At 39.9% G+C, this 23622-nt stretch overlaps 1 protein-coding gene across 2 annotated transcripts; it reads left to right on the top strand.

Annotated features, from left to right (window-relative positions):
* The first annotated feature begins 6242 nt into the window (after positions 1 to 6242).
* Positions 6243 to 23622, top strand: LOC124112918. Of its 2 annotated transcripts, none has more exons than XM_046473111.2 (11): positions 6243 to 6561; positions 10362 to 10477; positions 11100 to 11152; positions 13375 to 13438; positions 13777 to 13856; positions 14681 to 14737; positions 15664 to 15745; positions 17448 to 17572; positions 18413 to 18473; positions 19743 to 19844; positions 21175 to 23622. In XM_046473111.2, the coding sequence occupies exons 1-11, from the start codon at positions 6533 to 6535 to the stop codon at positions 21384 to 21386; spliced, it is 981 nt and encodes a 326-aa protein (XP_046329067.1). In that variant the 5' UTR covers positions 6243 to 6532; the 3' UTR covers positions 21387 to 23622. The 2 variants fall into 2 exon arrangements, with proteins under 2 accessions (XP_046329067.1, XP_046329068.1); XM_046473112.2 differs by having other exon boundaries at positions 21178 to 23622.

Here is a 23622-nt window from a genome sequence, read left to right on the forward strand (position 1 = left end):
CATGAAAGTATTTCTGTGTTTTTTTCACTCATCTTTGACGTTTGGTGATGTCAGAGACTCACTGAGATAATGTTTCCCCGTATTGATTGACATCAATGTCAATGGCATCGTCATTTTTCAACCTCAGCAACTACCCAAGCCGATTTGGGCATGATGACACACGTTGTACTATCGGATCGTCATTAGTTTGGTCTTACCGCATGCAGCAGGTGCCGTCGACCTACAATATCAGCTGTCCAATAATATAGTTTAGGGCGGTGTAGGAGCCTAGTGGTTAAAGCGTTCGCTCATCACACCAAATACCCGGGTTTGATTCTCCAACATTTGTGGTGTTCCACAGAGATATTGCGAAAAGTGGCGTAGAAACCTACTCACCCTCACACACACACACGCACGCACGCACGCACGCACGCACGCACGCACGCACGCACGCACGCACGCAAGAATTCCCACACACACACTATGACCACTCATGTCTTTTCGGGACGAGTCGATTGGTTTCAGCAATATTCCAGCTAAATAACGGCTGTGTGAATATATCCGAGTCTGTACCAGTAATTGACATCATGAGCATCGATATATTGATGACACGCTACCAACCAAGTCACGTGACCATACGGCCCCGTGAACATGAATCCGGATTAGTACTGGTCTTCAGCAACCCAAAGAGCCAAGAGAGGCAGGCGACTATGCTTGTCGTAAGAGGCGACTAACGGGGTCGGGGGGTCAGATTGACTTGTTTGATGCATGTCATCGTATCCAAATTGAGTAGATCGATGCTCATGATGTCAATCACTGGATTTTTAAGTCCAGACTCGATTATTTATAGACCGGCATCATAAAGATGGAATATTGTTGAGTGCGGCGTTAAACAACAAACAAACAGATTAGTATCGATTGACTGCACATTTGCACAAATGCAATGTCATGTTAATGTTTTATCCGTATCCTCAAAATAGGCACACTATGGCAGAGAAAGCTACGAAAGCCTTTTAGGGGCATTTGGTTTTGTTTGGGTTTTTTTCGATACTATCTAGAAATTTCAAGATACTTACTTAAAATTTCAGGATAATGATCTTGAAATTTCAAGATACTAAGTTGAAATTTCAAGATACTAAGTTGAAATTTCAAGATAGTATAAAAAAAAAATAAGAAAAACAAATGGCCCTAAAAGGCTTCCGTAGAAAGCAGAACCTATCGAAATAATAATGTTCCTGCTTAATGCAAAACGCATAATGCAAAAGTTAGGTATTCTAAAGGAAATTCCCTTAAAAAAAGATTGGATCTGGTGGTAATAAAAAAAAGTAATGTGGTAATTAAATGAAAAATACTCGTGGTCGGTGGGATGAAAAACAAAACAATGCATCAGTTTTCCAAATATTATCATGACCATAGCAGATAAATCCAGCGTTAAAACATGTTCACCAATATGTGATGGTAATAATTATTACACACATACCCTCTCTGTTACTCTTTATGTTACCGGACTCGAAGATGGTCCACCGTCCACAACACTATTAAGTTGACTCTTTGTGAAATATATTCACAGACTCAATGGAAATAAATTATTACCATCCTCATAGTTTTAATTCTATTCCACATCTTTAAACATTTGGGATCGATAGTAAACTTATGTATGAAATTAACCCTGCCTTATAATACGGTAAAAATGTAAACACGGTGAGCGATTTCATGAGCACGTAAGTGTGAATTTTGCATGTTTTTTTAATAATTGCCGTCTGGTCTAACAGAATGCAAAATGTTCTACCTTCAGTTGGAAAGGCAGATTTATGAAGACCTAAACTGGACAGAATTCGACAAATCACGGGAAAAGTTTGATATTCTAAATACAGACCAGACGACACCCTTCACATATTTAAGAGGCATGATTAAATATTTCAGTTTGCATGCTGCAGACACCCGCACATACAATTTTCAGATTCACATGTTGCCTAGCAAGGTTGGTGTTGTATTCACACACAAAATGAGTTCATTTCTGATTATCAATACAGTAAACTACGGTTATAACGAACTCAAAGGGACCACTAATTTTCGTTCGTAATAACCGTAGTTTGTTATCAGCATATATACAGTATATATATATACAGCAAATGGCCTGGACTAAGAAATAAGTTCGTTATATCGGTCAGTTCGTTGTACGCGTGTTCGTTATCAACGTAGTTTACTGTAGTTCCATTTCTAGCAATTTAGTGCTATTTGAAAAGGAAATATTTCGGGTTTTTTACCCCAGAATGCATACAAATTCCTTCAAATAGATAGTTTAATGCAGAGGCAGGTCAGTGTTGAAAAATGTAGATCTAGTGCCATTTGGGGACTGGCGAATTTTCAGCATAAATTGAAAAAGTTATTTTCCCCATGCTGGTACTGGTAGTCCTCTTAAATCACGAGATTCATGATTAGCGGGGGTTTGTTTGTTTGGTTTTGTTTTGTTTTGTTTTTTTTGGGGGGGGGTAGATTGTCCCCGAAATGTATGCCTATAGACTGTTAAAATATGTTATCAGGCTGTTGAAAAAGTTGTTGTTTTTAAATACACAAATTATACAAAAAATATGTTTTTGCAAGTTGTGTTTTCTTATAAAGAATTCAGGCCCAAAGAAAACACAACTTGCAAAATTAATAGAAAAAAATATCTGGTTTTGTATCTGATGCTGAAAATATATCTAATCTCAATTCAAAATCCCAGGACTTGCAGCACAACCCACAACCAACACAACATATCTGAACTATGGGGGAACTGATTCGTGGCGCACGCCTGCGTAGACAGACCAACCCCACATTGTAAACTGGAGGCAGGAACACAAAAAAAACACAAAAAATAGACAGCTCCCCGAATTCTTTACGCTTCCAGATTCGTTACATGCCCTGGAAATTGTGGACGGGTCTTGATAGATGTGTCTGAAACTTAAAGATTAAAAGTAAATGAAAAATATACAAGCACAAAACATCAAACGAACGAGCGAACAATACCCCGAAGCTATAAAGAGATGTACGGTCGAAGGGAGACACTTGTGACGTTACAAACTTGTTGCCGTGGTCAAAGGGAGACAATTCAATTGCTGTTGGTCCATGCGGTAAAAGTTTGTGGTCAAAGGGAAGTAATGCTGCTTGGTAATTACTCTGGGTTCCTGTCTAGCTGAAAGCGCTGAGCTGGCGACGTGTACCAAAAGTGATACCAGTTTACTTGATATTTTCAAAAGGAGTTACGTCCCTTGTTCAAGCTCCCTTCAGGGTCAACAAGCAAACTTCAGACACTGCGTTGTACTTTATCAAAGGGGAGCAACTGTGTTAAGAAAAAACAATCTGTGTGTTGTGCGCATGTCAAAACTGAATATATACAATGAAATGAGTTTGATAAACATAAGATTTTGTCAATCGACTCATTGATAATACCAATGGAATGATACATGTGCACAAGTCATAATTTGAATGTGGATTGTGAATGTACCATTTAATATTTTGTAAATCAGCATTTACATTATACGCCGCTTTTAGCAATATTCCAGCAATATCACGGCGGGGGACACCAGAAATGGGCTTCACACATTGTACGCATGTCGGGAATCGAACCCGGGTCTTCGGCGTGACGAGCAAACGCTTTAACCACCAGGCTACCCGACCGCCCCCATTAAAGAAACTAATGTTTCCAATGTCATTTTGACACAAGGAAAGCCATAGGGAATATATAATTTTAACACAAACTATTGGTAGAAAGGGTAAAGGTGTGTTAACGGGAAGGACATGCTGTTGCGACAATTTTACGAAAAGCGGTTTTAAACTGACTCAAACACCTTGTTTCTAAGATCTTTAATGGAAACAAGGTTTGAAAAAACAAAACATTTTGCCTTCCAGATGTTCACAGTACTGATTAAATCTGTCCATAACTGCCCTACCATTTCTTTCCGTTTTTTGTGTTTTCTTATAAAGAATTCAGGCCCAAAGAAAAACACAACTTGCAAACAAAAATAGAAAAAAATATCTGGTTTTGTATCTGATGCTGAAAATATATCTAATCTCAATTCAAAATCCCAGGACTTGAAGCACAATCCACAACCAACATAACATATCTGAGCTATGGGGAAACTGTGAGGGTACCGTGTAATTGTGATCCTACCGGGTACCCATTCGCTGCTGGGTGAACATCCTCGAACAAAGTTACCTGCCTGAGAAGACATCACATGTGTAACAAATGCTTCGGGTGGGGCAGGGCCGAAGCCCTAGAAACACTCAGGTGTCAAGCTGTCGAATGTGGTCAGCCATCCAACTGTTCTCCGTGACCGACGTTGCTGTACCACGTTGCCACCACGTGCCCTTTCAAGTTTATAATTTACGTCAACACTCTTGATATCACATAGCAGGTAATGTCTAGTCCGGGACACACAGCTAGAGTGAGTGAGTGAGTATGGTTTTACGCCGCTTTTAGCAGTATTCCAGCAATAGCATGGGGGGGGGGGGGGGGGGCACCAGAAATGTGCTTCACACATTGTACCCATGAACATACTGCTTGTTTGTTTCTTTGTTGTTTAACGCCGCACTCAGCAATATTCCAGCCATATGACGGCGGTCTGTAAATAATCGATTCTGAACCAGACAATCCAGTGATTGACATCAAAAACATCGATCTACGCAATTGGGATACCATGACATCATGCATCAACCAAGTCAGCGAGTCTGACCTCCCGGACCCGTTGGTCGCCTCTTACGACAAGCATGGGTTGCCGAAGACCTATTCTCTACCCGGATCTTCACGGGTCCAAAAAGCTAGAAGCAGACACATAAAAACGTATTTATAGCATTCACGAACATACTGACAGGAAAGCATGGTTACTTTGTAATCAACACAAATCGAAGCAATAGTAACTCTTATCCGTTGGGACTGCGTTCAGGCTACGCAAACGGAAATGCCTAATTAAAGATATTCATTGATTCATTCAAAAAGGCTTGAAGACCTAAAGTAACACGTGGTCTAAATACGTCACAATGCACACGTTAACTGGGTGATGCGAAGGGGGGTTTGGAGCAAAATACAGCAAATCACGCAGATCCCAACAAATGGTCACACACTGCCTGACTTACTCGGGATGGCTCCATTTACTCTCAGTGGATTCTTATCATTACGAAGCTAACTTTATGGGGGACAGTGTCTTAAAAAATGTTTGTTATTTGTGTGGCTTTTTTCAATTTTAATGTGTACATTTTCCATGGTTTGGTTGCTCTGTGTTGGTTTTCCTTGGTAGGCCTCACGAGTGCAATTAATCAAATACAGTAGACTCTGCGTAATCCGACATCTGTCGAAAGCAACATTCTGTCTAATCAGACACAGCCCTGCGTTGTCATAAAAAATTACACTGTGAAATCCGACATCTGTCTATTGCGAATTCCGACCCTGTTTTGTGGCCCCCATGAGCAAATCCACGCTCTGTAATCCGACATCAAAACAAGACCAACGACCTTCAATAAACACTCAATTGTAGCCGCGGAGGATTTGTACATGTATTTAGTAAACAACCTTCAATAAACACTCAATTGGGATCGTGGAGGATTTGTACATGCAATTGTAAACAACCTTCAATAAACACTCAATTGTAGCCGTGGGGGATCTGTACATGTATTTAGTAAACAACCTTCAATAAACACCCAACTGTAATCGTGGGGGATTTGTACATGTATTTAGTAAACAACCTTCAATAAACACTCATTTGGGATCGTGGGGGATGTGTACATGCATTTGTAAACAACCTTCAATAAACACTCAATTGTAGTCGTAGAGGATTTGTACATGTATTTAGTAAACAACCTTCAATAAACACTCAATTGGGGTCGTGGGGGGATGTGTACATGTTTTCAGTAAACAATATTCAATAAACATTCAATTAAAGCTTAACAAGGATAATCTACATTGGACAAAGTAACTGTTGATGTTTGGTAAAACACGAGGGTTAATCTTTAATTATTTCCTTAATTAAGTGATAGTCTGGATTTCAGACTGAGTGAATCATTGAGAACAATCTAATCCGACATTTCCCTCGGCCCCGAGCAGTGACGGGTTACACAGAGTGTACTGTAATGTATATTTGGATATTTTTCAGCATGAACTGCCCCAGCGATTATGGACATATCAAACAACAGGCTTTTCTTAAAGACTTGTGAAGCTTGCCACGGAGAATATAGGGAATAGCAGAGTTATCGATCGTTGCTGTCAGCAGGTGCTCGTTTACAGACACGAGAGGGCGCTTTAACCGAAGGACGCTTCCTGTTAACAAATTAGCAAGGATTCGTCTGCACGGAAGCATAATTTGGTTCTGAAAATGTCCATTTAGATATTTTTGGCTGTCTGGGGTGTATTGGAATAAAAAAGCTCTTATCACATATGCCCATTTGAATTGAAAACCAAAACGAGTGTTATTTTTTGCCCACTTCCAGAAGATTCTCGGAAAAGACTGTAAAGTGGTCGGTGTTTGTTTTGATTGTCGAACAATACATTGACTTCTCTGCTTTCACCAGAACAGATAATATGGACAAGGCTGCCAGAGCTGTTAGAAGGTATATATAAATATGTTTTTCATCCATGTGGTAGTCTTCCTATGGCTGTTTGTTTTCAGCGTAGTGCTTTGTTGGAATTCTCATGTAGGAAGGACGATGGACATTGTTGACATACTCCGGTCGCTTTTGCGATGACGTTTAGAATACCTGTAGTGACAGGTGTTTTGCTAATCATGTCAGAATTTGTACGACTTTTTCTAGTATTATGGCGATAAGACCACAGTTGAAAAATGTACGTAATCGCGTCAATGGATTGTAACATAACACTTGATGTCCAGATACACATATCTCAGATCTGTTATATTCGTGTATCCATACAGGACGTGTGGGAGTCTAAGCAGTACACACCGTGATTCTGAAGTGCTGCAGCATTCATCGTATTGATGATAATGACTTTGAAAACATGTGGTCAAATGAATACGATGTTATATTGTCCTTTATGCTTGGAGGGTATATTGATTACCATCCCTTCAGGATTGGGAAGTAATGCATGTTATTACTCTCAAAATATCTATTAATAGAGATATGTCTTCTCGTCACATGTGAAGATCCCCATACTTGCTGTAAAAGGCGACTATGCTTATCGTAAGAGGTGACTAATGGGATGGGGTGGTTAGTTGACAAACAACTCTCCATACTTGAAAAGTAATGAAGCGTTCCAACAATAGAATGACGGCACAGATGGGTTTAAAATCTGTTCCTGAGTTGTTTCTGGTGTTAACATACCTAAAATTGTAATCTTCAGTATTGGAGGAAATAAAGACAATCAAACACTCCAGCAGGGGTGTACTGTACCAGCTATTACATTACAAATGTGAAATCTCATTGCATAATCCAAATGGGACAAACTTAAATTAAACAATTGTCTTGTCATGAACATGGAAAATTTCAACATAATTGTTGCCAATTGTGTTATATAATAGGTATTGTATCGTGATTCAACATACTCAAGTATTATGTACATGATTATGATTTTGAGGAGATGGTGTGGTAGGCATATTGGGACACCTCTAGTGTAGTGCTAACATTTCCTGACAAGAGTCAATTTTGCTCATGATCTTTGGAATTTGTGCAACATGAAAAGAGGTTGTGATGTTGGAAAAGAATATTGGCAACAACTGGTCCTTGGCTATACTTGGTTGCCAGCCAGTGCATGTTTCAATATAGGTAGAGTTTCAATTTCTTACATCATGTATATTTGAGTAATCCATGGTTGAAAATGAAACACTTGGTACCCATGCAGGCCTGGCTAAGGATAGGTCTTCATCAACCCATGCTTGCCGTAAGAGGCGACTATGCTTGTAGTGACAGGTGGCTAACAGGATCGAGTGGTCGGTTCGGTGACTTGGTTGATGCATGTCATCATGCCACAATTGCCTAGATCGATGCTCATGACATCAATCCCCGGATTGTCTGGTCCAGACTCGCAGTCCTCCATCTGTCAGGCCGAGTACAGTGAAGTGTGAGACAAATACTAGAACTTGAGAACATTTCTGGCCTGAACAATCATGTGTTTTCATAGTAAATTCAGAACATGCTGAATGGGATAGATGTATTTTGTACAGCAGGTTGTGATGGTAATGTGGGGTTAATTTTTGTAATCCTTTTTCCACCGTCAGTATGTTGAAAGACTACTGTTATTTAAAGTTACACTGTGTTTGGGGATGATGAAGTTCTTGTATTAAACTCAGTGCATACACTGACCCTCAGCATGATAAGACTCTCATATCATTGTTCAGCAGTTATTTACAGAACTTCTGAAAGTCAAGGTAGACACTCAGACCAATACATGGCTCAATGACTCTCTATAAGTTGAGATGGGTATATGTTTTTTCACCAATACTCTCACCCTCTTCAACTGCATCTTTTAGTGATGGCAGGGCTTTGAACATGGTCTAAAAATATGGATGCGTTACATTAATTATGGATGAATAAGCCTGATAAGGCTATCCTAGTTTGCCTGGAAACTTTGAGCAAGAAAATCATGGGCATGTGGACATTCCAAACTTTAACTGTGTTTCTTGTCTAACTTCTAATCCTGCTGATAGAAACATCAGTTAATAGAATATGGATGCTGTGGCTGAATTATCAATAAGGATTCAAACGTCCCTTCGATGCTCTTCATACAAACTCTTTAATGAGTATGTAACATGTTTTGTAAATAATATCATCCTATGTGTTTCTTTATTTTTTATATTCGTTCATGGGTATGATTTAGAGAATTATGTTTCAGGCATGTTTCTGAGTGGGCTATTTATGTTAAACTGCAGCATGGTATCGCAGTGAGCTAGCACATGAAAAACACACATAACTTCGGATTAGTGATAAGCAGCCATGCACACACATGCAGGCAAATCTATCTATTTGCCTATTTATGCTATGTTTAACTTTCTGTTTTCTGTCATTTGTTTCCAAATTGCGCACTAATCATGCTCATATGTTGAGGTCCAGGTGTCATTGGCATAATTAATTTCTTGGCATCATATAACAATATTTAGGCAATGTTTTTGTATTACCTGGTTAAGGGATCCGCCAACTCTAAATTTTACACATGTGGAATAAAATTGAAATTATTATTTTTTCTTCCCCCTTTTCTTTAAAAATAGCATGAGCCCATCTTTTATAAGGCATAACTCAACTGGTATAAAAGAGTATGTGCAGAATTATTTAAACTTTCCCCACTGGTTTGGTAGTTGTGGTTTTTTTCTTTTGTAGTTGTGTATTATTTTGCTTACCATTAAAAAATAAGGCCTGGAGGTGGTCCTTGGGTTTTGTGCTGTAAGTGTTTAGTCTAAGGGCCTCAAATCTTTAATTTTCAAAATTGTAGTTATCAGGTTATGACAACTTATGTATTATACCACAGTGATTAATCTACCATTCTCATTGGTCGGTATTCTAACAATGGCTTTGGAAAACATGGTATTGATCTGGTAGAGTTCCTGAAATTGAAATTCTTGATCATTATACAACGGTTCTGAATACCTTGGAGTAATGTTTAATTTTTGGCAAACATGGAAATGAGCCTTGTCTATCACATCTGCCCGAGGCAAGAGAGTTAACAGACTATAGACGTCCAGTTTCCCCCCTTGCCGAACTAGGCTGGTATTATTGAGTTACATTTTGGTTGGACTAATGAGTCTTATGCATAGTCCAATCAAAATCGTGCAATGAAATCAAAATGCTGTTCCTAAACTCTGATTTTGGTTGATTGCAGGATTTGCAAAGCATGTGCACCGCCAACTCGTTGTCAACACATATTTCTCAAATCTTTTCATGTTTTTAATCTAGGCGCTCATGTGATTTGATGCACTTCCCAATGTAAGACCTGTTTTATCACAGAACAGATCTTGATTATTGATCAGATTGTCTTGACTGGGCACCGAGGTGGAATCTGATTGGTCCATAGGAGAGGCATAGAAGGGACATAACTTGTAATAGCCAGTTCGGCAGGGGTGGAAACTGGACTTTTAAAGTCAGTTGACTCACTTGCCTCGGGAAGATGTGTATATCACTAGAAATGAGAAAGGGCTTTAATACCAATTTTCAAGTTTTAAGAAATGAGGGATAGTTAGTATTATGGAAATATTTGTGAACACTAGTGAAGTATCTAACTAACAGGGCTAGTATCAGCTTGATTGGTATTAGGACATGTATGCTGCATACTTTACCAAAACACCTTTGCACGTTTATGTTGTAAAGGGTAGTAGACTGAAGATGCTTTATCAAATCAGTGTTGGAAAATGATGCTGTAGACAATGATAAATACATTATCAAATTATTCTTTGTTTGATTATTTTCAGGAGTAGTGTTAAGTTGCTTTCTCTGAATGGAGGTCATGCTGACCTGAATGTGCTCATATCTGAGGTGAAGGACATGCGGAATACAGCCAAGGCTTTCATGAATGCCCAGTCAGCTGGTAGGTACACCCAGGAAGCCCTAGACACTGTGTAGACAGCACTACCCATGGAGATCTGGGTTAGAACTGCTCCTCGGCAACCCATTCTGTTTATAAGAGGCGCCAACGGGATTGGATGGTCAGACTCACCAACTTGGTTGATGCATGTCATTGTACCACAATTGCATAGATCGATGCTCATAATGTCATTCGAGTCTGGACCATACAATCCAGTGATGGACATCATGAGCATCGATCCCAGCAATCGGGATACGATGACATGCATCAACCAAGTCAGCGAGTCTGGCCACCCGATCTCGTTAGTCGCCTCTTTCGACAAGCATAGTCGCCTGTTACGGCAATCATGGGTTGCTGAAGACCTATTCTACGCCAGATCTTCACGGGTCCTAAGCATACCGTAAGTTTGTAGTGATCATGGTCATTATTCACATTTTATACATGACAATCAAGAGTTATCTTTGTCCAGATTGTCTGATATCACATTTGTGATAATTGTAAATATTACTGGGAAAGTGAGAGGCCAGGTTTCGATATTACTTAATGATTGTAGTTCAACTTGACTTTTAGCAAACAGTTATTTATTAATGATGAACCAATTTGAGAATGACATGTTTTGTTGTAGCTTCACAAGATCTCCTGAAATGGACTGCACATGAAGACAATCGTGCTATACAGGTAGGCAGCATTTGCAATCCAGTGACATCATGCTGGAGAAAAACATGGCTCCCCTGAATGCTTTTGTTGTGAGGCAACTTGGGGCACCGGTGGCCAAGTCGTCTTAGGCACCGCAATTCACTGTGCAGAGTTGCATCCCTTGGGCATGCCAGGAACCTATGATCGTGGTTCAAATCCCAGTTCTCCCTGATTATGTTCCTAGGTTTGTCAGCACCATACCCGTGCTTGTGGGTTTCACTAAAGTTGTAAACATCTAAGACCTGCATTACTTTGGGCTTGCATCAAGCTGTCATGCTGTGATATCACTGGAATACTGTTCAAAGCATCTGCATCACCATGTCTGTGAATTGCTCGGTGATGAGTGATCACAGTCACTTTCAGACTTCAATATGAATAAGAAAGAGCCTTTGTTTTGGGGACCCAACCAACCCTGCCGAAAAAGTTTTTTGTCAGTATATACACATAAATCTTGGGATTACAAAACGTCTATTACTCCAGAGCAGTAAATCTTGTATACTGTCATTAGATCATAAAATCTTTAGATTTTCAACAGAAGTCCTCTTCACTGTCAACCATCCATGATTAGTTGTGCCACTAATGATATCTCCCTTCCCAAGCCTCTAGTGCATGTGCCAGGTGGGATACCCCACTTCTTTCCAACATCTACACCTAGATGCAGAATATTGGGGGTCTCAATTTAAGGAACTGGAGTTGAGCTGCACCAGGTGCATGTTGACATGAAAAGCTGGTTGCACCAGACTAAACAAGGTTGCACCAGACTAAACCAGGTTGCACCAGAATAAACCAGGTTGCACCAGAACAAACCAGGTTGCACCCTGGTACCATTAATTTATCAAAGTTGAAACACAGACGCATAAACTAGTCTAAATAAGCAAAATCTCAGATTTATGATGACTGTGTAATGTGTCATGAATTACACATAGTGCGATATTGACTGTGTTCAAAGGTTGATGTGTGGACAAGTTAGAGGTAGTCAAATTCTCAAATATGAATATTTTGGACATGCACTTATGTATGTCGACATAAATATTGGGTTGCATTTTTCAATAATAGATTGCATTGATGCATGTTTTATATTGCTTAATTGAGCCGTTTAACTAGATGAAGAATATTGGAGAAGGGAAGGGGGGATTACTCCAGACGTATTAAAGTTATTCTTTGAACTAATAACAATGACAACTATTGTTTGATGATTCTTAAAATACAAACCTCTATAACATCATTGCCAAAATATACCCGAGGGATCGCTGGGTTCTGACATCTAGTAAAACCTTGGATACCCGAGGGATCGCTGGGTTCTGACATCTAGTAATACCTTGGATACCCGAGGGATCGCTGGGTTCTGACATCTAGTAAAACCTTGGATACCCGAGGGATTGCTGGGTTCTGACATCTAGTAATACCTTGGATACCCGAGGGATTGCTCGGTTCTGACATCTAGTAATACCTTGGATACCCGAGGGATCGCTGGGTTCTGACATCTAGTAAAACCTTGGATACCCGAGGGATCGCTGGGTTCTGACATCTAGTAATACCTTGGATACCCGAGGGATTGCTGGGTTCTGACATCTAGTAATACCTTGGATACCCGAGGGATTGCTGGGTTCTGACATCTAGTAATACCTTGGATACCCGAGGGATTGCTGGGTTCTGACATCTAGTAATACCTTGGATACCCGAGGGATCGCTGGGTTCTGACATCTAGTAAAACCTTGGATACCCGAGGGATCGCTGGGTTCTGACATCTAGTAATACCTTGGATACCCGAGGGATTGCTGGGTTCTGACATCTAGTAATACCTTGGATACCCGAGGGATTGCTGGGTTCTGACATCTAGTAAAACCTTGGATACCCGAGGGATCGCTGGGTTCTGACATCTAGTAATACCTTGGATACCCGAGGGATTGCTGGGTTCTGACATCTAGTAATACCTTGGATACCCGAGGGATTGCTCGGTTCTGACATCTAGTAAATACCTTGGATACCCGAGGGATTGCTTGGTTCTAACATCTAGTAATACCTTGGATACCCGAGGGATTGCTCGGTTCTGACATCTAGTAAATACCCTGGATACCCGAGGGATTGCTCCGTTCTGACATCTAGTAAATACCTTGGATAGTTAGGAGACCCTCACCTTCCTGACTTCCATCCAACTTGGGACTCTTCCCTCATGGTCACAATGCGCCATTTTGTGTTGTCAGGATGTTGCCAACCAGCTGGCTGAACTCAATCTAGTATGGACAGAAGTACAACGAGAATTTATTGGTGGGTACACATTTTCAAAACATTTACCGTTTGTTGCAGCCATTTTCCATTCCAGCTCTCAACGTGTGCGCCTAAAGTATTAACAATATCATCGGGGTAGAATAGGTCTTCAGCAACCCATGCTTGCCGTAAAAGGCAAGTAACAGGTTTAGGTGGTCTGGCTCGCTGACTTGGTTGATGCACGTCATCAAATCCCAATCACAGAGATGAAAGTCCATGATGTGTCTGGTCCAGACTTGTTTGTTTACAGACTATTGTGATATAGCTGGAATATTGCTGAGTGCTGTGTTATACAACAAGCCAACAATCAATAAGATGTGAAATGACCTATTTTGCAGAGCACATCAAGGAGTACAAACATATGTATGAGATGGTCCTGGAGGGAGAGAAGCATGTTGCCCATGCCAAAACCAACTTTGTAAGTTACGTCTGTCGTAATTTATCTTGTCTTCAAGATGTATTCTTTTTTGTAAAGTCTGGGGCCCTAAGCCTCACAGCGATCTTTGCGCTAAGATGATCGTATCTCCCATACTAGGTTTATTATTGTAATAGAACTAAGATCACTTTGTGAAACAGACCCTGGATTGGTTGGAAGGTAGGAGAAAAACAAATATAAAAGACATTTTTATATTTGTGTCTGTTCTTCAAAACATTATCTGAATATATTGTATCGCCATGTTTGTCAGGTCTGCAGTACTCATAGTGTGCACATTTACATTTGGTCAGCACGCATGTCTGCATTCAAAAAATATTTTGTGTATATTTAACTGCTTTCCCAAATGTTATTAGTGTCAGTGGAATGGTAAGCCCATTTCTTTTGAAGTATTCTACTTATGGTCTTACTGATAAGTTTTTGGCAGACGTATCATCAGGATAAATATTGTGATGTAACCAATTCATATCAAATAATATGATGAGTAAAAAAGCAGTAGTTGTTTCAGCACTGGTAGGCACTGAGAGTCAGAAGGTATTCAAATGTACTAGAACCAGTACCGTATTCAACATAATAAGCGCCCACAGGGATATTTGCTAATATATATTGCCAAGTGAAGAATCCCAATTAGCACCCCTTCCGATTGATCAGTGTACATAACACTTATTGAATCGTGTATAATACGCACTCGTGTGTTATATGCACCCTTAATTATTACGTCGAATACGGTGTTTAATATTTCATAAGCAGTACCGTTTTCCTGTGTTGTCGTGTCCAGTTTGTAGTAAATATACATGCCTCTCTCCCAGGCTTCGTGTGAGCAGCGTGAGGTGAAGATTAGGAAGGAATTAAAGAAGGCCTTCAAGGTAGGCAATGGGAAGTGGGTCATTGTTGACAGAACTTCTTGTCACAGGCTTCAGTCAACACTATTGACACTAGGGGTGAAATGATGCATCGGTGCACCAGTGCATCGGGAGTTTTCAGGTGACGATACAATACACTATACGTCTTTCTCTGTATCGATATAAGAAATACACTTGCTGAAATAATACCCCTGGCATTTTAGCCCGTCAGATATAGGAAAATGTATTGGAATTAGCGTTTCAAGTTCACTACGAAAATAGCCATTGCGAACATGTGTCTACAGCTAGCTTTTCCTTTTGAACCTGCTCTGAAATATTTATTGTCAAAAAGTTTCCATTCGATTTGATGTAAATATGTGTATCGCTACACGTATCATATCGTCACCTATGTATCATGACCTTGATGTATAGTTTCACCCCTAATTGATACCATATTGTTATGCCATGAAATGCAGTTTTATTTCATATAGCCAATTCCTTATCTCACCTGCTCAGAAACAATTGCAGAAATGTTGTTCTTTTATGTGTTTAAGGCAAGATCCATATTTTTACATGTGTTACCAACCTAAATATCGCAAAAGTGGAAAAAGTATTTCAAACTTGTCTTGGGTGAAGTGTGTCAGTAATACAATACTTGACAACGTGGACACAATGTGTGGATAATGACTTCTTTATTTACTGTAAAGGTAACGTTTCAGTATAGATCCTTATACCGTTATCAAGCAAAGCAAGGCTGCTTGACAACAATATAAGGATCAACAATGAAACGTCAATCAAGGCCAGCCTGCTTGACAACAGTATAAGTATCTGTACCTAACGTCGCCTGTACAGTATTAAAGAAGTTGTTATCCATACATTGTGTCCACTTTGTCATCCGTTAACTTCTAAGTAATGCCTTTCAAACAATTCATTGCCATACCTGTTTTTAGAAAGCAACATCTGCTGAGCTACAGAGTTTGGAAGGAAGGTTATCTCAAGCTGAAAGAGCCAAAGACTTAGCTCAGGTGGAAGGTAAGCTGTAACAATGAGTTGTTGGTTAGGATGAGAATCTCCTGCAGCAAGTACCAACAGGGAAGGATGCTGCTCGACAGTAGGGTGAGCTGAAACTGGGCAGTTTACCTTTCACACAGAAAACAAGTTTCTGGACTCTTGAGAAAATGATGAGAGCAGAGAAACTCTTGCCCCAGGAGTAGGTATGTGTGACAGGAGGCAAAGTGCGCAGTTTCTTCTGCCACCATGTTTAGCACATATATCAGTCTTCGACTTGGGCATCTTCAGAAACAAATCTTGTTGTTACCCTGTCTGGCGCTCGGCATTAAGGGGCTAAAACAAGGACTGGTCGGCTCGGAGTCAGTATACTGTGTCTGAGTGGGGTATTCATGTTGAACTGCGGCATGGTATCCCAGTGAGCTAGCACTGTAAATCGGCATCAGTCCGGACTAGTACAAGCAGCCACACAAACACACACACGTACATGCACGTCGCTATATAAGTGCAATAATCTTGGACGCGACGTTAAACCCAATTTCACCTCACCTCACCTCAGAAACAAATCCAAAGCCTGAGTCTCGAAAAATCTGTTCGGTCTAGTAAACTCCGTTAATAATACAGGTCTATTTCATGACACTAAATCTACTGAAAATGTGGCTAGAACCTTATTTGGGCAGGTAGAGTCAGAAGTTTATGGCACAGACTTATATATTCACTGTTTCGCTCAAGGTAAAAATAAAGCATGTTTAAATTAAAAATGTTTTGTTTGTGCTTTGAAAGCATATAGAAGTTGATTGTTCTGAGTGGATAATTAATTAACGTAGGTTATCTCCTGGTCTGCCAGGATCAATTGATTGTTGATTGACTTCTTGACCTGTGAGCCTGTCTCTGGCTTCATCAAAATATTCCTGAACATCTCCTGGTTGCCACTATATGAGACTGACTACTGGGACATGACTGAAAGACTGGGTTGCATCCAAAATACCTCACTCAATGAACGTCAGTGTTACGTCAGTGCACTTGCATTAATATTATCAGTTATAGAAACTAACATTTTTAGTCCACTAGTCCTTATAATGATAACATATAGCAAAACCCCTGGAAATGTCAATTTTCTACTTGTCCTTATGAAACCTTAACTGTTGGGCAGTTTGGCAAGGACTACAGGACTAGTGCCAATTTCTAACGCTGGTATTCAATGTTTTATGCTGGGTTTATTCTTCCCTTTTATGTTTTTATCAATGTCACTATTGATAGAGGTCTATCACAGTGAAAGTATTTAAGAAGTCCAATGCCATGAGTCACCCCAGAAAAGAGATATCCTCATTTACAGTCCCGTTATGTCTCGTTATGTCCCATTATGTCTCGTTATGTCCCGTTATGTCTCGTTATGTCCCATTATGTCCTGTTAATCCGTCATGGTTGATTACATATGATTATGTTGGTGTGTCGATGAGTATGTCGAATAAACGGAATTAAGTATTATCAACTGTTTAGATCGAAACTTCAAAAAATTCCGATTATGAATGATTTCAGCAATCTGTTTCAAATCAGGTGTGTCAGAGTCGGAGTGAGACTGGTGGATTAACAAGTCTAAATAGCACTGATGTTTTCGGTTCCCATCATTAGTGTTGGATAAAGCTGAGTGTCCGATTAACGAGCGTCCGATTAACAGGACTGTATTTTTTAAATCAGTGCTGAGTTTTAAAAACTTCTGTTGCAGTTGCTGATAGAGTGCATGAAAATGAAGCAGTGAAACTGATCCGTATCAAAGAGGGACTGCTGAAAGTGTCTGATGCTTATTGTGATTTTTCCAAAAAGTGTTCTGTGATATTCGATGCACAATCCGTAAGTAGAACCATTGAGCACATGATTGTATGTATGGCTGTGACTTTGTTTTTTCTTCATGCTGTTTCAAGATCCCTCAGATAGCAATATGACAAGAAACATGTGTGTTTTGACATGTTACGTTTTATCATGTATTGAGACCCATGAAGATCCGGGTTAGAATAGGTCTTCAGCAACCCATCCTTGTCAAAAGAGGCTTGTTGTAGGAGGCTCATGATGTTAATCACCAGATTGTCTGGTCCAGACTCAATTATTCACAGACCACCGTCATAGCTTGAATATTGCTGAGTGCGGCGTTAAACAACAAACAACAAGAACAGATGTATTGAATTTCAAGAGATGATACAAGTGTTGTTTCAGCTCATCACTTATTTAGCTGATTTAGCTACAAGAACTGTAGGACTTTTGTACATTTTGTTGAATGTCGTTTTGAACAGTAGCTCGGTTATATTGGCATTGTGATTGTTTTCTAAACCATTATGAACTCCTCTGGCAGATCCAGAGTGGGTGGCACCTTCCCCTTTTTCAGACATGTTAACTTCACCCTCCATAGTCACATACGTGCAGGCCTCCATTTTCAAATTCCTGGATCTGCCTATGAAATCCACAATAACATTGAGAATTATGTTGACATTACCATATATTTGCTGCTGTCATCTTGTCATGGAAATGACAAAAAGAACTGTTGTATGTTTCATTCAACCCCACTTTGAACAGTATTTCAGTTAGATGTCTGCACTGTGCATGTTATGACAACCATAATTAAAAACACAATTAGAAGTATGACAAACAACTGTTTGAAATGAAGACATTTTGCTGTAATAGAAACTTTGTTTGTAGCAAATAGCCCACCAACTGCCTGATGTACATGGCCAAGATCTGGGAGACATCAAATACACAGGTGAGATGGAGATCCTGTTCACAGTTGCCAGAAGTGCTGGAGTCAGCTCCCATGACCTTATCTCTTGAGCAGTCTTCAACTCTTGCCGCTACTCTGAAACCCGAGTCTAGTCAAATTCTGTCCATTCTACCAAGCACAGCTAATAAAAGTCCATAAATAAGGCTAAAAAAATAAAAGAATTAGTTCTAAGGCAATGGCTTTTGAAAATATAGTGCGGGCGGGTGGTGTTTTTTAAGGTTTTTTTTGCTTGTTCAAACTAGTATGTTACCAAATAAGCAGTTGTATACCATCAACCTGGGAAAGGGTCTCCCTATGTAAACAAGCATACAAACTCCTATTGCCGCCATGACCATAACACGAGATGTGCAGTAACGCAGTGCGCATGTAAAAGGAAGTAACTCTGTGCTATATTGTTAGGGTTTTTTTAAATTGAAAAAAAAATAAAACATGCGGCAGACTTAATGATGATGCAGGTTCTTTTAGCCTAACCCTAAAATCTGCTGAAAATGATGTTAAAAGCCATGTTCAAATCCTTGAGTAAGAAATTCGGCGCCATCTGCAGAAGGGGAACCCTGTATGTTGGAATAGGCTCCCAATCCTTATCAGAGGTGACTATGTTGGTGGTCAGACTTAGAGACTGAGGTCATTGTGTGATGTATCCCCACAGCATGGGAGATGGCTCATGCTATCAACCACTGGTTACTGGACCAGACTTGTTCATTTACAGACAACTGTCGTATGGCTTGAACACTTTTGGACAGATTAGGTTTTGGCTTACCTATTGGAATTAACCCAATCAAGTTGGAGGGGAATGTCTTGTTATTGCTTTGTGTTGGAATGTGTTTAGATGTCTCTATGACATTTAATTCAACATGTGGGTCACTCCTGGTTCAGTCCACCATGGGTTTGTCTGGTCGGCTCTCCTTTACTGATAGTTTATCTATGGCTGTAATGTTGGTGTCAAGGTCCTGAAACAGTATTTGGTATATTGACACTTCTCAACTCCTGGGACTGCCGGAGTGGAATAGGTCCCAGCAACCCATGCTGGTTGTTAGAGGCAACCAAATGTAGCGTGTCAACATACCCCGACATTCACGATATCACTCACTGGATTGTCTGGTCCAGACTTAATTATATAGGCTGATGTCATATAGCTGGAATATAGCTGAGTGTGGCGGTAAACAACAGACAGGATGGTTAAGTGTAACTGAAATTATCAAACGTATGTTGGAGTTGAGAATTACCAATCTGCTGTTTATGTGTTCCTAGGGTCCGGGACTACCAAGTTCTACGTACAGGAAGCCAAGGAGAAGATCCGCCAGTGTCGGCGCCAGTCACACAACTTCCATTCACCTCAACAGCAGAATTATGGTAAGTGGCGATATGTCAGCTATATGTTATCTCTCTTCTTCTTTGCTGAATCAGTTTCATCGAACCCTGAGGGCGTGGATTGTTCCCCATAGTGTCAATGTAGATTGTCTGGTCAAGACTCTTTTATTGACAGACTGCCATTATTTATAGCTGGAATATTGCTGAGTAGAAAAGTTTGCCAGTATCCTTAGACCTATGAATGTCTAAAGAGCTGGTGACAAAAGTGTGGACTTTCTGTCAAATTCTGTTTGCCCGGGCCATATTGTTACAGGCTGTGATGAAAACAGACCCTATTGTTACAGGCTGTGGTGATAACAGACCCTAATGTTACAGGCTGTGGTGATAACAGACCATATTGTTACAGGTTGTGATGATAGCAGGTCATACTGTTACAGGCTGTGGTGATACCAGACCATATTGTTTCACGCTGTGGTGATAACAGACCCTATTGTTACAGGCTGTGGTGATAACAGACCCCTATTGATACAGGCTGTGGTCATAAGACCCTATTGTTACAGGCTGTGGTAATAAAAGGCCATATAGTTACAGGCTGTGGTGATAACAGGCCATATTATTACAGACTGTGGTGAAAACAGACCATATTGTTACATGTTGTGGTGATAACAGACCCTATTGTTACAGGCTGTGGTGATAACATGTCATACTGTTACAGGCTGTGGTGATAACATGTCATACTGTTACAGGCTGTGGTGATAACATACCCTATTGTTACAGGCTGTGGTGATAACAGACCCTATTGTTACAGGATGTGGTGATAACAGACCCTATTGTTACAGGCTGTGGTGATAAAACGCCATACTGTTACAGGCTGTGGTGATAACAGGCCATATTGTTACTGGCTGTGGTGATAACAGACCATATTGTTACAGGCTGTGGTGGTAAAGCTGGAATCTCGCTGACATGGAACAACGTTCGGTTATTCAGTCTTGTTCCTCCGTGACAAATATCTGATTGTATGAAAGTTTATGTCTTGCAAGTTGAATGGTGTGGAGTAGACAGTGGTTAAGGCGTTTCCTACTCACTTCTGGTTTGCATATGTGCGAGGACCATTTTTGGTGTTCTCCACCCTGCTATAACTGGAACACTGCTTAATCTGTGTTAAATCTATTTGCTCACTTTCAAGTTAATGTCAATCGCGCCTACATGGCATACGTTCCGGGTTTGTTTCCCCACTGGGTACAATGTGTGAAGCCCATTTCTAGTGCCTGTTGAGTCAATGTCCTCTGCTTTGCTATCGGTGCAATTCTGCTAAAAACGATATAAAACCTGTTCACATTAACTTTTCATATATCCTTGATAATCATTTCAGCAGATCCTCCACCACCTTACTCACCCAATGACCTAATTGAGAGTGAGCAGAGTCCATACAGTCCTTCCCGCACATCGGAGGAAGGGGTGTCACCACGGCGACGCTCCAACCTGTCCTGGCAGGGTCGACAGGACACCATGGAGGAAGAAGTTGGGGTCGACAGCGACTATGAGGCAGATCTTACTGGAGCAATGGGCGGGGCACAGATTTAAGACATTTCTGTGAGATCAGTGGTTCAATGAAACTCTGTTAATCTTCATCCAGAAAGTCCACCCTCCACAGAAACTTAACATCTACATATACACAAATGTCTTCACTCCGTAACAATTGAGTAACCTAGTGGTTAAACTTTAAAGTATTTGCTGATTGCACCTTTGGGTTCGATTCCTCACATGGGTGCAATGTGTGAAGCCCTTTTCTAGTGTCACGCACCTCGATATTGCTGGACTACTGCGAAAAGCATCGTAAAGCACTCATGCACTAAAACAATGATTCATAATCCATAAATCTGATAATCCAGATTATTCACTGGAAAGGTTATCCAGATTAACAGAGTTTCACTGGATTAGATTTGATGCATAAAGATACGTAAGGAATTTTAGTGAACATTTTCAGCTGATATTTGTGAATAAGTGATGCGGCTGAGCATGTATCAAGTGTATTCAAGATACAGTGTAGCTTTCTTGAGAAGATGCAAGCCCCCTTGTTGCTTACGTTTGTAAAAAATGTGAAGTGATAAAACTGTGACTTTCCTCTTTACAGGAGTTTTTATGCTTGCTGTCATACTGTCTATTTCAGCACAATCAAGTTACAATCACAAGCCCTGACTAAGAATTGGTGGTGTCCAATGGTTAGGAACAACCTTATGAATGATCTTCATCCTGTGAATGCCAGGAATGGTACCTGTGTCATTGATTTCATTTTTTATTTTTACAAATTGTTTGACATGGATGTGTACATCTCAACCACCATATGTAGATTTGACCAACACAGTGATAACAAGGCTTCCTTATACACTTTATTGTGTGTTTTTGTGTTTGTTGCAGTGTTTACTGTGACTAATCCTGCTTATTGCAAACCAATCTTCTTTAAGTATTTATTGACTTGCTTATGGGGCAGTGGGGTAGCTAGTGGTTAAAGCGTTTGTTCGTCACACTGAAGGCCCGCGTTTGATTCCCCAAACGGGTACAATGTGTCAAGCACATTTCAGGTGTCCCTGCTGTGATAGTGCTGGAATATGCTAAAAGCAGCAAAAACCATATTCACTCACTCACTAACTGACTGATATGCTTTGATGATGATTAGAATATAGTGCTAGATTTGAATGTCAACTTGTTTTGGCTGCGCTGAAACCACATGTCTACCGTAACGAAAACATTCAATTCTTAATTTCTGTTGTTTTTGTATTGACAGTGTGTAATATGTGCCTAAAATTTCTGTCATATTTAGAAACATATTTGCTGAACATTTATCAAGACATTACATATTGCAGTATTTACTTGTTTTTTTCTACATTATCATGTCATTTCTTCTTATATTCTATTCCATATAATTCAAGATGTGATATATATTTGAATGACCCACAGGCATGACATGATATAGATTGGGAAAAAAAGAATCACATACATATGATATTTTCATATAGTGTGCCATGTCTTGTATTATTCATTATCAGTTGTCAGGAGGACATTGTCAATCCCTAACCAGCATGTAAATATTGTTACCAATGGGTCATCAAATCGTTGATGTAAATATCCGGAGTATAGATCTGATATTGGGAAAGATCTTCAGGAAATCAGCATTGCAGTAAGAGCCAAATCTTCTGGTAGCCATGGTTACATGGTTTCGATTTTTGATCAAACTTGTTATTGTTGTTACTCTGAGCTGTGCTCAGCAACCTTGTATACAAGGCTTTGAATGTGTAATGGTGTTGTCAGTTTCAGTGTTTTAATAAGTATGGTGAATTCAACATTAACACGTATATACAGTCTGTGCCAAGAGCTGTTGAGTCTTCTAGCCCTGAACATGTATTTTGGCGTTATTTTCAGTAGATTTTAGTCTTACTATATGGACTAGTACAAGCTGATCTTGCTAGACATATGAAATTTTACTTGACACAGGTTTCAGGCTAGTGGATAAAAGTGCAGACTATATATATATATACATATGTGTAACAGAGTGTAACAATGTATTTGACCCCAGTAGTTGAGATGTGTCAAATGATTAATTGTCATAGAACAGGTTTATATCTGCAGCTATATCAAACTGTTGAAAGGTTTTGTTTTAGCCAGTGACAGCAGCTCACAGTTGTGTTTTAGTGCATATGGATAACCAGATACTGTGTAGATACATAAAAACATGTTTTAGAGGACATATGGTTATGACATGTGATTAATATGGTTGATGATATTTCACAATTTACTTAAATAAACCCTACTCACAAATTTA

This window comes from Haliotis rufescens, unplaced genomic scaffold (assembly GCF_023055435.1).
Source record: "Haliotis rufescens isolate VD_foot unplaced genomic scaffold, xgHalRufe1.0.p SCAF_6, whole genome shotgun sequence".
Classification (NCBI taxonomy): Eukaryota; Metazoa; Mollusca; class Gastropoda; order Lepetellida; family Haliotidae; genus Haliotis; species Haliotis rufescens.

Coding starts and splice junctions, on each gene's coding strand:
- LOC124112918 (XM_046473111.2), top strand. CDS start 6,533: ATGGACAAGGCTGCCAGAGCTGTTAGAAG. Junction 6,562..10,361: donor GCTGCCAGAGCTGTTAGAAG/GTATATATAAAT, acceptor GATTATTTTCAG/GAGTAGTGTTAAGTTGCTTT. Junction 17,573..18,412: donor TGATATTCGATGCACAATCC/GTAAGTAGAACC, acceptor CTTTGTTTGTAG/CAAATAGCCCACCAACTGCC.